Source organism: Eucalyptus grandis, chromosome 1 (genome assembly GCF_016545825.1).
Source record: "Eucalyptus grandis isolate ANBG69807.140 chromosome 1, ASM1654582v1, whole genome shotgun sequence".
Lineage (NCBI taxonomy): Eukaryota > Viridiplantae > Streptophyta > Magnoliopsida > Myrtales > Myrtaceae > Eucalyptus > Eucalyptus grandis.
The window spans coordinates 25375104-25390407 of record NC_052612.1 but is presented as its reverse complement, the minus strand read 5'-3'; the positions used below and the strand labels follow the sequence as shown (position 1 = coordinate 25390407).

Below are 15304 nucleotides of genomic sequence, written 5' to 3'. Positions count from 1 at the left end.
CACTGCACTACAAACAAAACGCATAGTCAATAAAATGTAATTTTTTTTGTCTTAGGATTGATCAAATGCGAGAAATTGTTAAGTTTGTCACCTTTTAGCCATATCCTAAAGTGACAAAATTTTACTTTTGTCACCTTAAGTTTAACTTAGACGATAAACTTTGTACATTATCATCATTCATTCAGTTAAAGGTGAGACAATTTTGAATCTATAGCGACAAATATCAAATATCATCACCTTAAGTTACATCTAAATGGACAAAATCATGATTTTTGTCATTTTGGGTTAGACTTGAAGTAATAAAATTATGATTTTTGTCACCTTAGATTTAAGCCTAAGCAATAAAATTCGAACTCTATTGCTGTTGAGAGGAAAATTTGGTCCCATGATGACAAAAACAATTGAGTTGCCTTAGAGAAGAAGTGGAGAAAATCATTTTTCTTTGCCTTTGGATATGACATAAGGCGAGAAATTTAGGATTTGATCACCTTTTGTCGATCCAAAAGAAATGTTGCAAACTTGAGAATTTTACCATTTGTCACCTTGAATATGCCTAATGCGATAAAGTAAGGTTAGTCACAATTTATTAAAATTTAGGGTTAATACCCTGAAAAACCTCAAACTGGTACACCTGTGGCAAATTTACCCAAAACTATTTTTTTGACCATAAAAAACGCCAAACTAGTATACATGCGACAAATTTACCCCGACTGACCATAAAAAACCATAAACTGGTACATTTATGACAAATTTATCCCAAATTAATTTATTCGATCGAAAAAAATCCCAAACTGATAAATTTGTGACAAATATACCATCCGCTAAATTGGATTAATATTACAAAAAAATTACAAAAATTGTAAACTGTGAAAAAAGGAGCATAAAAATCCCAAATTGGTATACCGGTCAATTGTCACGTGTCATTTAACTTAATAATTTGACAATAGCATTTAACGAAAATTAACAGAGGGTAAATTTGTCACAAGTGTACCAGTTTGGGGTAAATTTGTCAAAGGTATACCAGTTTGGGTTTTTTGGTGGTCAAAAAAATATTTTGGTGTAAATTTGTTAAATGTGTACCGGTTTGGGGTTTTTCAGGGTATTAACCCTAAAATTTAAGGTGACACATTATTAAACTTTTTTGCCATAGGTGTACCCTAAAGCAACCTTGCTAATACTCCAAGGCGGCAAGATAGAATTTTTCTCATCGCCTTTAGTTGGATTGGTAATAAATTTTTTGGAAAAAATGATTTATGAATTTTGATTTAATATATAATGTGGTTCATAAATTTTAGCTCAATGTTGTCAACTTTTAATTTATTTAGCATGATCTCTAAACTTTTAATACATATTCAATGTAATCATATGAAAATATTCAATGTTATCCCTGAATTTAAATTAATGGAATGATAATATTAATATTTTAAAATGTTCAAGAACTAATTTAAACATGTACCAAAAGTCTAGAAATTACATTGAACAAATTAAAAGTTTATGAAACATTATATATTAGGCTAAAGTTTATGAACCACATTGAATAAATTGAAAATTTAGGGCCACAAGGTATATTGAGTCAACATTCATAAACTATTTATGTCATAATTCTTAAAAATTTTCTTTGAATGATGTAACAATTAGTATTAGATTTTTAATAAGTAAGCGAAGCAGTGAATTACGAAAATACCCTAATTTCTTTCCTCTATCTGGTTTTTTTGGTCATATTTTTCCTTCGCTTCTCTGTTTTCGTCGTCCCTCACCTGGCAGGGCGGCACTCATTGACTCCTCTAGTCATTCTCTTCCCCTCTCGCGCCCTGCTTCTTGTATGATCTGTGCTGCCGATTTCAGGCGACCGGTCGTCGCTCTCGAAGGTACATCTCGCGATTCCCTCCTCATTTCCGCTTCGAGCTTTCCATCTTTTTGCCTGGACTCGTTCGTTTCCCTCGCTGATCTGGGCGTTCTTCGGTTGCGACACTTCGAACGCCCGTTCAATCGTTGTTAAATTGCAGATTCTTATGCATTCTGCTTGGCTTCCGGGCACCATCTTGTAGTCCCTAGTTTCCTTATCGTTCCGCTTCCATCGTTTAGGCTTACGAAGTTTAAGCACCCCTTTTCTTTGCTCGTCTTTCACGTCCTTTTCTTTTGGGTTCTTGTGATTCTTGATTTTGAACGGTACGATGATATGATTGATCTGGAATTGCGCTCGCGTCGTGTTTGGGGAACAAGTTTCTTGGAAGACTTCCCTGGAACGTAGTTCTCTGACTAAATCGCTACTTTTGACTTTTACTTCGGTACTGGGGAAATGCTGGGTCAAATCAAGTGAAAGATTCGTTTTTTGTAGTTTTTGCTTTCTATACGAGATGTGAAGTTCTGTTTGTGCGAGTGAATATGATAGAATGTTAGGGACGAGGAACGTTTTATCGGACGCTGAAAGAGGTTAGGCCAGGGGGCTCATTCTTTGTATCTACCGTGAATAAGAGTAAGGAAAAGAAAATGTGAAGGGAGGTGGTGGCAACAACATGAGACAAACGTGAAACCCAGAAATTCAGTCCACTGTTTTCCATATTATTATTGCTACACTCGTGCTTTCGTCTTCTGTTGCTGACCAGAGAGAATGCACATTACTAGAGATTGTTATTTTCTCCTGAGGATTCAGCATTGATTTAGGTAGCAGTGTACTGATCTGGTTCGGAGACCAAATTGTGGTCAACTGCCGATAGTTATATCTCCTTGTTCTAAGAGGTATTTTGTGGATAAACTCGGTAGATGATGGTCTGCACAAATTACGTAATGGATTGGAGATTTACCGGAAGAAATCATTCATGGAGTTCTGGTCTTACTCCAGTCATTACCTTTTGGAAAATAGCTAAAGCGTATATGTGGATGTATTGATGCTTGGATGCTAGCTTTCCACATACAAAGATCATGGCATATCTTCTACTGGGAAAATGATTTAACAATCTCAAAGTTAATCTTATGCTTATAGCCTGGAGGGAAACTATTGGTTGAATGTATCCCTTTCTACTAAAATGGTCTATGCAGATACGGGAATTCCCTTAGAGCATGGTGATTTTCAGATTAACTTGAGTTACCAGTTCAAAGGTTTTTGGTCTTCAGTTTATCATTTGAGGGAGATACTTTAATTGTTGTCAGGGGATCAAGCCAGTGCAATTATGAGAGCTACTTTATCATCTGGGCTTTTGCCCTCTTTTATAACCCAAAGGGGAAAAAAGAAAAAGAATCAATGGGAAATAGAACTAGTAGCAATGATCCAAGTTTTGCTCAAGAAGATGGAGAGGTTTTTGTCACTTGAAACTGACCTAAATTATCTTCATCACTTTAGCTGCATATGCTTTACAGTTTTTCACTCTGACTGATGAGTATGAAATCCTGACCTGAAGCTCAAGGAGTTCTCTGGCTTTCTCTTTCCCATGCATGACTTGTGGTTTTGCTTGCTGCTTAGAACATGAGCACTCTTGTTTCTTCAAGCGTAATTTCAGGGTGCTTGTTATGCATTTTTGCTCTGCCTAATGATGTTGGACCACAAAAACTTTGTGTCACACTCCTATGAAGCATCTTTTTTTTAAAATGTCTTTTGACTTTCTGACACACTTGTTTTGATTATATTTCAGTGAATGAATTTATTCTTCTGCTGTCATATATTTGCTTCGAGTTTTTGGTCTACAGCTTCTCCGTCAAATGTTTATTAGTGTGGTTTCAATTATTTTAGAAATAATCACTGTTGCATGTATTTAATTGAATAAACTTGGTTTAAAAGGAAGAATATACAAAACCCTGCGGTGTGATCTGCACCTGAATAGATTACTCTATTCAGTGTCTCAGGATATATGAAGACAACTGTAGATGGAGGAGATGTGCAAAGAACTAGAGTTAAGCTCATCGTCAGCCGGGGTGTATGTGTTGCCTGGAGAACCAGCTATAGTAATTAATGGGGTGCCAAAGTTGAACTCTAGCAATGGCCCTCCTGCCTTTTCTGATACCAAGCATGAGGCGAAGTCACCCGGATTCCAAGGTTTCGGTGAATGGATGGAAGGGAGAGAAGTTTGGAAACTGTTTGAAGGGCAATATTTTTCTGGTACTGTTGTGCAGTTTGATAAGGAAACCGGCTGGTACAGGGTAGTCTACGAAGACGGCGACTCCGAAGATCTTGAGTGGCATGAGCTGGAAGATATTCTACTTCCTCTGGACATCACGGTTCCTCTGAAATCCTTGGCACTAAAAGTCGTCAGGAAAGGCCCGAAATCCACTAACAAGGACCAAAGGAACTTGATGCCATATAAAAAAGGCAAGGCGGCTAATTCGGGAACAAGGTGAAGATAAGTGTGGGAGGTCGAGGAAGCTGGCCGATGGATTCATACATTTTGAGTGCAGACGCTGAGCACCGTGGATTGGCCAAAGGATGGTAAAAGTACCCTAGGAATATGAACGAACCATGTATGATTTTGTGCCCCAGTTATTTCGCTCCCCATCTTAGGTGCCATGTTGCTTCAAATCTCGTCTTTGTTAATTTGATATGCACAGTTACTACACTCGATCTCAACCAGAAGGCCGAGAAAGGTATTTGCACGTCTTTCTTCTCTTTGCTGAGGATCACCCAAGTGAAAAGGCGCCTTAAAAAAATTTACCCACTTGTGGATTTGTCTTCTCTTTATTTAGGTATGCTTTGCTAGGGTATTCTTGCGGGCTTGTCTTGAGGTGTATCTATCATTCAAATCAATGGATTATGCACTAAGAGGCAGGTCATCTCAGCACTTTATTTCTTTAACTAATCTAATGTCGACTGTGCTTAATATCTTTCATTCTGAGTGATGATTGCACGGAAAATGGAGGTCATCGCACGACTATATTTTCTTATGAGGCACTTTATCATCTTCGCGGTTGCTACCGTATCGTAATTGATATTATTCGGGGAAGGTGCCACCTAATTGCCTGTTCAAAATTAGAAAATTCCAGTTTCAGGACTCCGATTCACTCCTTTTGTCCAGTGTGCTTTTCTGAGTGGCTGCTAAGCAGATAACCCATACACCGCACGGACCACTTTAAAGGGAAAGGCGTATGTATGGGTAGCGTTAGAGAATTTAATTCGCAAGCCTCTCCAAGTGGGGATGCATGGCTAGGCCATCGATGGTCGATTCATTTATTGACAATTGATTGATGGGTTGATTGATTGATGTACTTTAAGGAAAATGGTTAGGGAATCCGACGATGGCTTGAGCAACTTGAGGTACCCATTCTAGGTTAAGGAACGGATACATTACACACGTAATTGACATGTTGAGAGAGAGAGAGAGAGAGAAAGAAAGAGACTACGGTTGAAAAAGTGGCGTGTAACAAGAAAATCAACCACGTCAAAATCCCAAATTTTGGATTATTCAAAGAGATTTGATGAGTCATAGTAAGTGCATTGAGTGCAGTATTTGAAGATTTTTCAAAGAAGTGTATGGGAAGGAGATAACGAAGAAAGGGCGCCGCCTTTACTTTAGACTAAATCGGTGTGAACGTTGGAATGCCTGTACCAATCCGTGGAGTCATCTGCTAATACGAATATGGCAGAATCTTGGATTAACAATATCTGTCCTTTCCTCTCCTCCATTTCGGTGGTGCCAAGTGCCCACGTATCGAAACCATTGAATCAGTTGGACAAGTGGTAGAGGGAAGTTAGCTTCCATGACACCATGAATTCAAATCTCGTTGTGAAGGAGCCTTCTAGCAGCACGTGCTGCGTTGCTTAGCGCTATACAGTACACATATCTCGTGTGGATATTTCATAATGCTTTTTTTTAATTAAAAACTCAGAATTGAAAATTATTTTTCGAAAAATGATTATTTATATCACTTAAAAAACTAGTGAATGAAAGATATTTTATCTTTCAACAACGTTATTATTTTCGTGGATAAACAAAAAATTTCATCCATTCACTTTTATAAACGATATGAGTGATTATAATTTAGAAAATGTTTTGCAATTGTTGATTTTTCTTTGAAACAAACGCACCTGCAATATTTTTTTTTTTTTTTTTTTTTGTGATCCAAGGAATCCCACACTGGGCAATGGAGATAAACCACCTGGGGGCGACACGTCTTGCCACCACACACGCGCCACCTTAGGGCAGCCAAGTCACAAAGGGCTCAAAGCTGGCCTTCCCAACGCAACGCGTTGCGGAGCTTCAACACTGACATTCTCGATGGAAATCTAGTGCCTACCCAGCTGAGCCACCGCGGCGGGTGGTCCTGCAATATTATTGTAGCAAGGGGTTTGCTAATTCAGGATTTTGGAGTGGTGGGTGATGTAGAGTGACTATTGCCTGGTCTATATATCGGGTAGCGGGAGGGACCTTTATTAAAAAAGGCTCAAATAGGGAAATCATGGACTAAACTGGTTCCGCTACATCAAATTCTGTACTAAGGAACAGGGAGAAATAATGTCGTTTATCCATGGTTAGCTGAGTCCATAAAAAGATGGTCCTTCCTCGTCGGGAGCTTTCCTCTTCTTTGCAACTGTCGCAGTCCACCGTTCCCACAAGAAAAGAAGACAAAATCGCTTATCGAACTCCACATGCCAAAGACTTTTCAACCGACCAAAGTTGTCTTCATAATCACTCTCTCTCCTTCCTCCGATAACACGTCCAAATTGGCCCATCTTTCTTTTCCGACCGAGCAATGACGATGGCCGCCGTACTTCACTTCGCCAAGGGCATGATCAAGCCGGCGGCCGCACTCGCCGTGGTGGCGATGGCGGTGGGGCTGTCGTACCTGCAGAAGCTGAGCTTGGAGAGGGAGATGGTTTACTCCGTCTTCAGAGCTTTCCTTCAGCTCTCCGTGATTGGCTTCGTTCTGCAGTTCATTTTCAGCCGCCAAAGCGTTGCTTGGATCTTCTTGGCTTACATTTTCATGGTTTGCAATCTCTCCCTCCTCTTATCAGCTCTGTATGTTTTTCTTTTGTTCATAAAGTTTCGGTCTTTTTTCTTTCAATTTCGCAAACGCTCGGTCGGTTTTGTTTTAGTTAGTGGTTGTTGATGTGGGAGTTTTTCAAACGGCCGACACTCGAAAGCAAGGCTTTCCTTTTCCCCCAGTTATAGAAACTTCTCTGTATGTTTGAGATTCGTGCCTCTGTGTCGTCCTGTGCTTAGCAGAATGTTATAAGGAAACTTCTCTTATCTATGAGTGTCGATCCAGCCGAATTCTATGCAGTCTCGACAAACTGATGTCGCCCAGGAAATGCAACGATGTTTGTTTTCGATCAGTAGAATTGCACGGTACTTTGAACTCTGTCAGAGGCGCAGATTTCACCATTCCTAACAGGTAGGAATTTGAGACAAGAAATCCCATTTGACTCAAGCACAAACATGGATAATTCCATTCCGTTCATGTACCTGAAGATTTCGAGAGCTTGGGTTGCATCGAACATGAGATGAAAAATGCCACAGGAATCAAATCAAGGAATCTCCCTCCTGTTTTGCTTTTCGAGTCCATGAAATATTATGTGAAAATTAAGGCCACCGATTGGAGTACTCTGTAATGGATACGGTATGATGTGTTCGTAGAGAGGTAATGTAAGCTATACAGGTAGAGAATGGTCAGGGTTCTTTTTCTGAAAAGTCGACAAGTTGAAGGAGAATTTTGAATTGAACCATAAATGCTCATTCTATAATTTGCTTCTTCTAAACCTTACATTTGAAGTCATGCAAAGGCAGTTTATCATAAGATTTCAGTGGCAGCTTTTTAATGGCATTGGTGCGATTCATGTCGATTTTTTGATTAATCTCCTCTTGCAAGTACATACGTGAAGCAGTTTATGTATGGTGTTCTCCTTGTCGAGTAATTTTTTAGGAATTGATCAGGGAAACCACGCATAGGAAGTGAAAACAGGACTTCTGTTGATCTTTTTCTTCCCTTCTCCATTGAGTGCAGGTTTCTATCGCCGGTCACACAGCAGGACAGCGAGCCAAGCACGTGCCCAATAGCAAGTACATCGCCGGAGCCTCGATTTTTGCTGGAACTTCAGTGACCATGTTGACGTTGGTGCTGTTGCGCGTATTTCCTTTCACTCCTCGTTATATCATACCGGTTGCTGGGATGATGATTGGAAATTCGATGACTGTAACTGGAGTCACCTTGAAGCGACTTCGAGATGACATCAAGTCACAAATGAATCAGGTTCGCTGCCACAAATCATATTACCTAAGGATTTTTTTTCTTCTCCTGGAAAATGATCACTAGAACTTGTTCAAAAGATGATCAAAAAAGTTCTCATTAATGAATTGGATAAGGACAATCACTTTGTCTGGGACCCAACTCTTCCAAATAAACTTATCAAACTATCTGCACATAGATTTTCTCGTTAATATAAGGAGAAACGCCGGTTACTTTCTCTAGCACTATGCTCTTTAACTAATAATTCTTGACCTTTATGATAGGTGGAGACGGCACTGGCTCTCGGTGCCACCCCTGATCAGGCCATTATACGACAGGTGAGGAGATCTCTGGTGATTGGACTCTCGCCGGTGTTGGACAATGCCAAAACGGTGGGCCTGATCACGCTTCCAGGAGCAATGACTGGTATGATCATGGGCGGCGCTTCGCCCCTCGAGGCCATTCAGCTTCAGATCGTGGTGATGAACATGCTTGTCGGTGCTGCCACGGTTAGCAGCATCACATCGACTTACCTCGCCCAGCCTGGTTTCTTCACCTATGCTCACCAATTACGACCATACGTCTTCTCTTCAGATTGAGGTCACATTGTTTATGTTGAGAATATGATCATTAATTAAAAAAATCAGATCATAGATCGATTGGTCATTTTCTCCATGATACCGATTCGCAATTGCTTTTCTTATTATTCTTAACATTAGGAGTCTGAGATTTATATGAAACTGAGAACTGTTGATGCAGATCTAGACTAGGAAAATGAAAAACAAAAGGCACACACGAATCAGTCAATGATGCACATAGAAGATGCCCATCATTTGATTAAAGCTTAAGTGGAAGTTAATCTTCCACAGGTGAGAATAGTTTCATTAGATACAAGAATTCAATGAAATCGATATAACATCCGAGATGTCGGGAAGAGAAAGCTTTTATCTGTAATAATTATGAATAACAATTCTAATGCGAGCTAACCAACGGACGTGATGCTCGAATGGGTTCTCGTTTGTATAATATCCCGCCAGACTAGCGGACGTCCCCCCGTTGTTGCCATAACGCGGCTGGCACAAGTTGCTTGTTGAGTTATAGAACTTGGCCCGCTCAGTCCTCGATCTAGGCGGGCGTCCGTGTACCTCTCTAAACCCGGAAGGTGTTCTTGCCGTGCTTCCTGTGGCGCATTCTGGAGAGCGCTGTGCGCTGGGTGGCGAAGCACCAGGCCCGCTTGGTCTGGTTGCGGTCTCACTGCAAGGACGGCTCACTGTCGCCGGCCCTAACCTTGTTGTGGGCACACAAGAAGTCGTGTGCCCGGGACGGCGTCAAGACCGGTTTCACATTGCGTTGGCTGGAGGATGGTGGGTTCGAAGCAGCAGCAGCTCGAATGGGCTTTGGTTTTAGCGCACTGTAGGTCTTCGTGACGCCCCTTATACCTACGCCGCTTCTTGGAGCTCGAGGACCGGAAGTACTGCGACCCCATTGCCGTGTTCGTGGAGACGACAGAAGCCAGAAACAGTACGGAGATTATTATTATTGCGGCTAGGAACAGAGGAACAGAGTTGTGCGCGGGAACATCATCATAGGTTGCTGGATTAGGTCGAACTGGTTAGTGCTCTCGTCATCCAAAAGCAGCTGAAAAGAAGAAGAGAGAGAATGTTGAAGATTCTCATGCGTTTGAGTTTCCGAATTGTCATGATGTTATTTTTTTTGGCCAAACATGTTCACCTGTCTTTCGTACAGATTTTCTAAATTTGGCTATTGTAATTGGTAAAACCCAGTCATTTCTTAGTTTTTGACACGAAAAAATCCAAGTATACTTGATTGCAAAGTAATTATTTCAATAAGTATATATGTTACGTATTTGATCTAATAACTACATTTGGATTGAATTCGCAGCTCACGTGAAGAATATTTAGCAGTTTGAAATTCTACATTAGATTGAATTCAATTCAATGACCGCAAGAAGAGAACATATGTAGAACTCACATTGATAAGAGCACATATGCTAATTTTTCTAATTCATCTACGGAATTCAAACAAGAGCCACTCATTACTAATTGTAACAATACCCATGACATTTAGGCACACGCACAAAACAATTCTCTAGGAGGATTTGCAATTTTCTTTTCATAGCAATTTAACCCTCGGTTGGGGCCTTAAGAGATTTCAACTCATGGATTGAAGATCATCCATTCATATCTTATCAACTGCATGCAAACTACTTTAGATTTGCGGCACCTATATAGGCCAAACTTTGGTCTTTGACAAATTAATTGGTCCATGAAATTTGTAGGGTGTTTCATGAGCCACCAGGTTATGAGTCTTCAGGCCCATGTCTCAAGATTATAAAAAATTAAAAGAAAAGGACGATAGACTAAGTCCACATGCACATTCCACATAAATTGGAAAATCATTTGGTTTTCCTTTTGTTGCTTCAACTGAGAAACCAATGAGCTAGAGAGCAGGAATGGCAATCGGCTGTGTCACCGGCCCGTGCTTAACATGGCCCCTCAAAGTGAGTACCCGTGACGAGCCAAGCCATGCATGGCCCTTTGCTTCCGAGCCATTTGCTCGAGCACTAGCCCAAGCCCAAACTTTGAATGGACTCAATCAAGCCCAATGATTGGCCCATGTGGCTAGGCCAGGAGATTTCAAATGGGGCTTGGAAGACCCTAGCCAGGAAGGGTCACTGTTGTTCGTCGATCTGTTAGAAGAAGGGAAAAAGAGAATCAGAATTTCCAATAGGTTATCAGTGCGTTTGGTTCAACAATTTTAAAGCTTATTGAGAAAATGTAAAGCATTTTTAGCCAAAAGGAATTTAGACAAATTCAAATACCGTTTGATAAACTATGCTTTGAGAAATAACTTTAAGAGAAATGTCGTTTGATAGAAAACACATTTGAAAAGCCATTTGCATGATTAATATTAGTTTTTTTTTTTTTAATTTCATTTGTTTAAAATTGAAAAAAAAAATAATGTATACAACTTTTTAAATATAAATTTTGAAAATAATACTAAAAAAATCAAATACATATATAATTTTTTTTTTTTAAAAAAGACCAAACCCTTTATTGGAATTTTTTAATTTTTATTTGTTTAAAATTGAAAAAAAATAATGTATAAAAATTTTTAAATATAAATTTGGACAAAAATGCTAAAAAAATCAAACACACACACACACACACACACACACACACAAACACAAAAAGACCAAATCCTTCGTCGAAATTTTTTAATTTTTATTTGTTTAAAATTGAAAAAAAAATAATGTATGCAAATTTTTAAATAGAAATTTGAAAATAATGCTAAAAATCAAATACATATATATAATTTTTTTTTTTAAAAAGGACCAAACTCTTCGTTGGGATTTTTTAATTTTTATTTGTTTAAAATTGAAAAAAAAATAATGTAAGTAACTTTCTTTATATAAATTTGGATAATAATGCTAAAAAATCAAATATATAAATATTTTTTTTTTAAAAGACCAAAATATATTTATTTTTTTAGTATTTATATAATTTTGATTTTTTTAGCATTCTTTTGGCATTTTAAAAAAAATAATAACAAGGGCAAAATTAGAAATCAAGAATAAATTATGATAATTTTGGAAAAAAAATTTTTAGCATTTTGCAAATGCTAAAAGTTCAAAACTAATCCCTACTAGCATTGGGCTTTCAGCATTAGGCTTTCAGTTTTGAGCTTTCAACATTCCTAATGCTAACTTTACTTGAAAGTTACTTCAAAATAGTTGTCAAACAGTTCAGCATTTTCACAAGGGGCTTTGAAGGCTAAAAACCCATTGGAAATGCTGAATCAAACGCGCCTTTAGAGTGTTTGGCATCAATCGCCAACAACGAACTCTCCCAACTCTTCCAGTGTCCCTTGTCCATCCACACCGCATAATTACAACTTCACTCAACTCAGCCTGGCTCTCAATGCGGGGTTGAACCTAGGACATCTCACTTCGTGAGGCAGTTGCGCAAAACCTATGGAGACTCACCTACACTATGTCAAACGACTCCCATGGACACCATGCCAACTCCTCTATCTGCCATTGTGTTTTGGGAGGATTAACTCCACAGCAACATACAAAGGTATCTGCAAGTCCGCCTCAACAAAAGATGATTCAATCTCCTAAATATTCTGCAGTTATTTTACAGAGGACAAGAATAGCCACAGGATGCACCAAGAGAACTAAATGATCAGCCACCCAAATTCGTAGGGAATTACAATGATATTTCACAAACGGAACAACCTTACAAAGGTAAACCTCGTACAGCAGGTCCTATAGCACCAATTACCCGATGATGTTTCCCCCATCTTCCTAGCAGAATCGATCATACATAAGGACACTGGCAAAAATCCCCTCACCTGCAAGACAAGTGAATTTTTTCTCAACTCTTGTCAGCTTAAAAAGAATTTTGGATTATGAACATAATATGCTAGTGCCACTTCAATACCTGGCGGAATCATTCTAGACTGTACTAGGACACCAGCTCTTTCAGAAATAGATGGCCTTAAGCATCCAAAGCAGGGCCTCATTTCCCTAGTCAGGATTGGAGCTTCTAATGGCGTGATTAAAGTCATCCAACTCTTTTGAGTTTGAACCATATATTGCTTTGATGGTGTCTCTACAAAAGCTGCATGCCTCCTTGTTGAACTTCTTCTTATCAATTCCATATAATGACTTGAAAACATCCTCCTCAACCCGACAGAAATAGGGACGGTCTGCAAAATGAAGTTAGAGTTTCATACCAGAAAAACTCCACGCACTCTCCATCCCATTTTACCGCTGTTGTGAAAGGAGTAGGTACCCGGATAAATTGAGCATTTGCGTGTGCTTTTCTCAAAGTGTACACACCATCCATCTGGACCTATCATGCTTCTGTAGAGCTGAAATTACAACAAGAAAATGAAAAGTCACGCATACATTATCATAGTGAGCTTAAATTGAAGACACAACGCGATGCACCAAATGAGGTTCTCCTTTGTTTTGCTAAAATATCAAAAAACTAGTCCCCATTTTTCTCTGACTTCTTAAACTTTTAGAGCAAACAGTCGCACGCTCACCGCAGAACCTTGCGCGAATGTTCAACAGAACATACGCTGTATCAAGCAAACTCACTGGAGGAGGTTTAAATTTGCACCCGATAAATCCACCATCACGTTACTACTCCTCTGAGTCATTTCATCAAACGGCTGGTGTGCAGGGGCGATGCAAACGAGAAGCAACCCAAATACAAGTTGGAAAAATCAGACCTCGATGTCAGCAGGGTCATCAAAGACTTCTTCGGGAGTGACGAAGGACGGACCCTTGTCCAGCTTGCAGCACGCGCCGCAGTTCTCCACGCACCGCCACAGGGGCTCTTTCTTCTCGCGGCCGAAGCCAGCGAAACTGGAACCGTTGCTGCTCCGTCTGGTCTTCGACGCCGTTTTGGTCTTCGGCCGTGGCCGGCGGGTCGCCATGTTGATCGTGCCTAGGCACAAATTCATCGGTGTCGACATATTGCCGAAGGTTTTTTCGACAACAGGATCGAATTTAATGTTTTCTTCTTGTTGGCCGACCACGACAACGGTGCATATGAAGGCGAATAGGTCGTCGCTAAAACGAAATGTAAGTAAGGTCTGCAAATCTGGCGATGAGCGTCGGAGATTCGGAGATTATTTGCAACTGTTGAAAATTAGTTTTGCTGGTCAAATGATATGTCTCGAATTCGAATTCCTGAGCAAATAAGAAACTGCATCTCAATAGGTTAGTTTGAGTTGATTTTTTTTTTTTTATTTAAGTAGGTTGCAAAAAAAGAAAAGAAAAGAGATTCTCTATTTCAGATCCAATCTCTAAAAGGAGGTTTTAGTGTTCAATTTAATATATTAGGTGATAAGATTTATGATTTTATGATTTTTTTTTTTTTTTGTGAATCGAGATATCATTTCGCAAGAAATTGTGAAAGCTACGAACTGTGTGAATTATTGAGTGTAATTAGTGCTAAGAGGCATTGAGAGTTTTTTAAGTAGTTCGAGTATAATTGTTACCATTGTGATTTATAATGAAGTCTCATGTTGCTTGGTTTGTAAAGTATATCTTACTAATTAGACTATAAATTCGATATTCGATTTATTTTTCCTATTTTGTTTATTTAATTATTTAATAGTTTTTTTTCATTATAGCTCGAATAGCAACGCTAAGAATATTGGAGGAAAAAACATAGAAAAAGATGTGATTTTCTCAAAGCTAAATCAAGAGATCAACGCACCACTTGATTGTGGAGCATTTCGCACTGACGCATCTAAGTGGGGAAATAGCATAATCAACCGTTAATAATTAATAACTAATGAAGGTATAATATAATAGAAATGATTTTGTGAAAATATTTAGTGTATAGTGAAAATAACAGTTTATTTTATATAAAAAATAACAAAAAAATATAAATTATTATAGGACCTACTTTTTTAAGACTTTGTAGTTCATAATAAATTGTTATTCTCACAATTTTCCAATGATTGTTATGCTAGCAAAGTCCATAACATGATGATGTTGTAATTAAATGAGACATATCATGCATCACATAGGACAAATATTTAAAGAAAACCAAATAAGATTAAATAAAATCCTTTTTTTTTTTGTTGTTAAAGTAACGTTTCATTCATTTCCATAAAAATACAAGAGAGAAATACCGCAATTCAATTGCTAATCAAGACAAAGCCCAAATAACTTCAAAATAAAATAAACTCAAGATAATAAGATGAATCATCGTAACAAAATTTGGAGTCACCCGCTTAAAGAGCAAATTTGTGACTTCTTCAACGAAAAGCTATGGCTAATCATCAAATTCATTTTCAGCAATAAACACACACTGAGATCTCCATCTATTGCTACAATTTTGCTTTACGGCGATGCGCGCTTAGGTTTGGCATCCCCAACACTGTTGCCGTTTAGAGAAATAAGGTTAAATGAGCACAAATCTAACTCTTGTAAGAGCTTTGAAACTAAACTTGTAAACAATTGGAACCCAAAGGAAGCAAAACCTCAAAATCATAAACACAGAAATCCTCAAATTTAGACTAACTCGGAATAGAAACCTCTTCAAAATAGCATAGAGAAGTTTCTAGATATAGATTCAAAAGAAAAAAAGTTCCACAAAACGGA

General features: G+C 38.7%; 3 protein-coding genes across 3 annotated transcripts; 2 read left to right on the top strand and 1 right to left on the bottom strand.

Moving 5' to 3' along the window:
• The first annotated feature begins 1732 nt into the window (after nt 1–1732).
• On the top strand, nt 1733–4783 carry LOC120290155 (dirigent protein 17-like). Its single transcript, XM_039305864.1, has 2 exons — nt 1733–1868; nt 3833–4783. The coding sequence occupies exon 2, from the start codon at nt 3862–3864 to the stop codon at nt 4330–4332; it is 471 nt and encodes a 156-aa protein (XP_039161798.1). The 5' UTR covers nt 1733–1868; nt 3833–3861; the 3' UTR covers nt 4333–4783.
• Nucleotides 4784–6477: 1694 nt separating this feature from the next.
• Nucleotides 6478–8829, top strand: LOC104436112 (protein ALUMINUM SENSITIVE 3). The gene is made up of 3 exons (XM_010048843.3): nt 6478–6912; nt 7930–8175; nt 8436–8829. Exons 1-3 carry the CDS (start codon nt 6679–6681, stop codon nt 8748–8750), a joined length of 795 nt encoding a protein of 264 aa, XP_010047145.1. The 5' UTR covers nt 6478–6678; the 3' UTR covers nt 8751–8829.
• Nucleotides 8830–12185: 3356 nt separating this feature from the next.
• On the bottom strand, nt 12186–13893 carry LOC104436123. The gene is made up of 4 exons (XM_010048852.3): nt 13417–13893; nt 12972–13050; nt 12618–12885; nt 12186–12528 (listed from the first exon to the last, which is right to left on the bottom strand). Exons 1-3 carry the CDS (start codon nt 13660–13662, stop codon nt 12704–12706), a joined length of 507 nt encoding a protein of 168 aa, XP_010047154.2. The 5' UTR covers nt 13663–13893; the 3' UTR covers nt 12186–12528; nt 12618–12703.
• Nucleotides 13894–15304: the final 1411 nt, after the last annotated feature.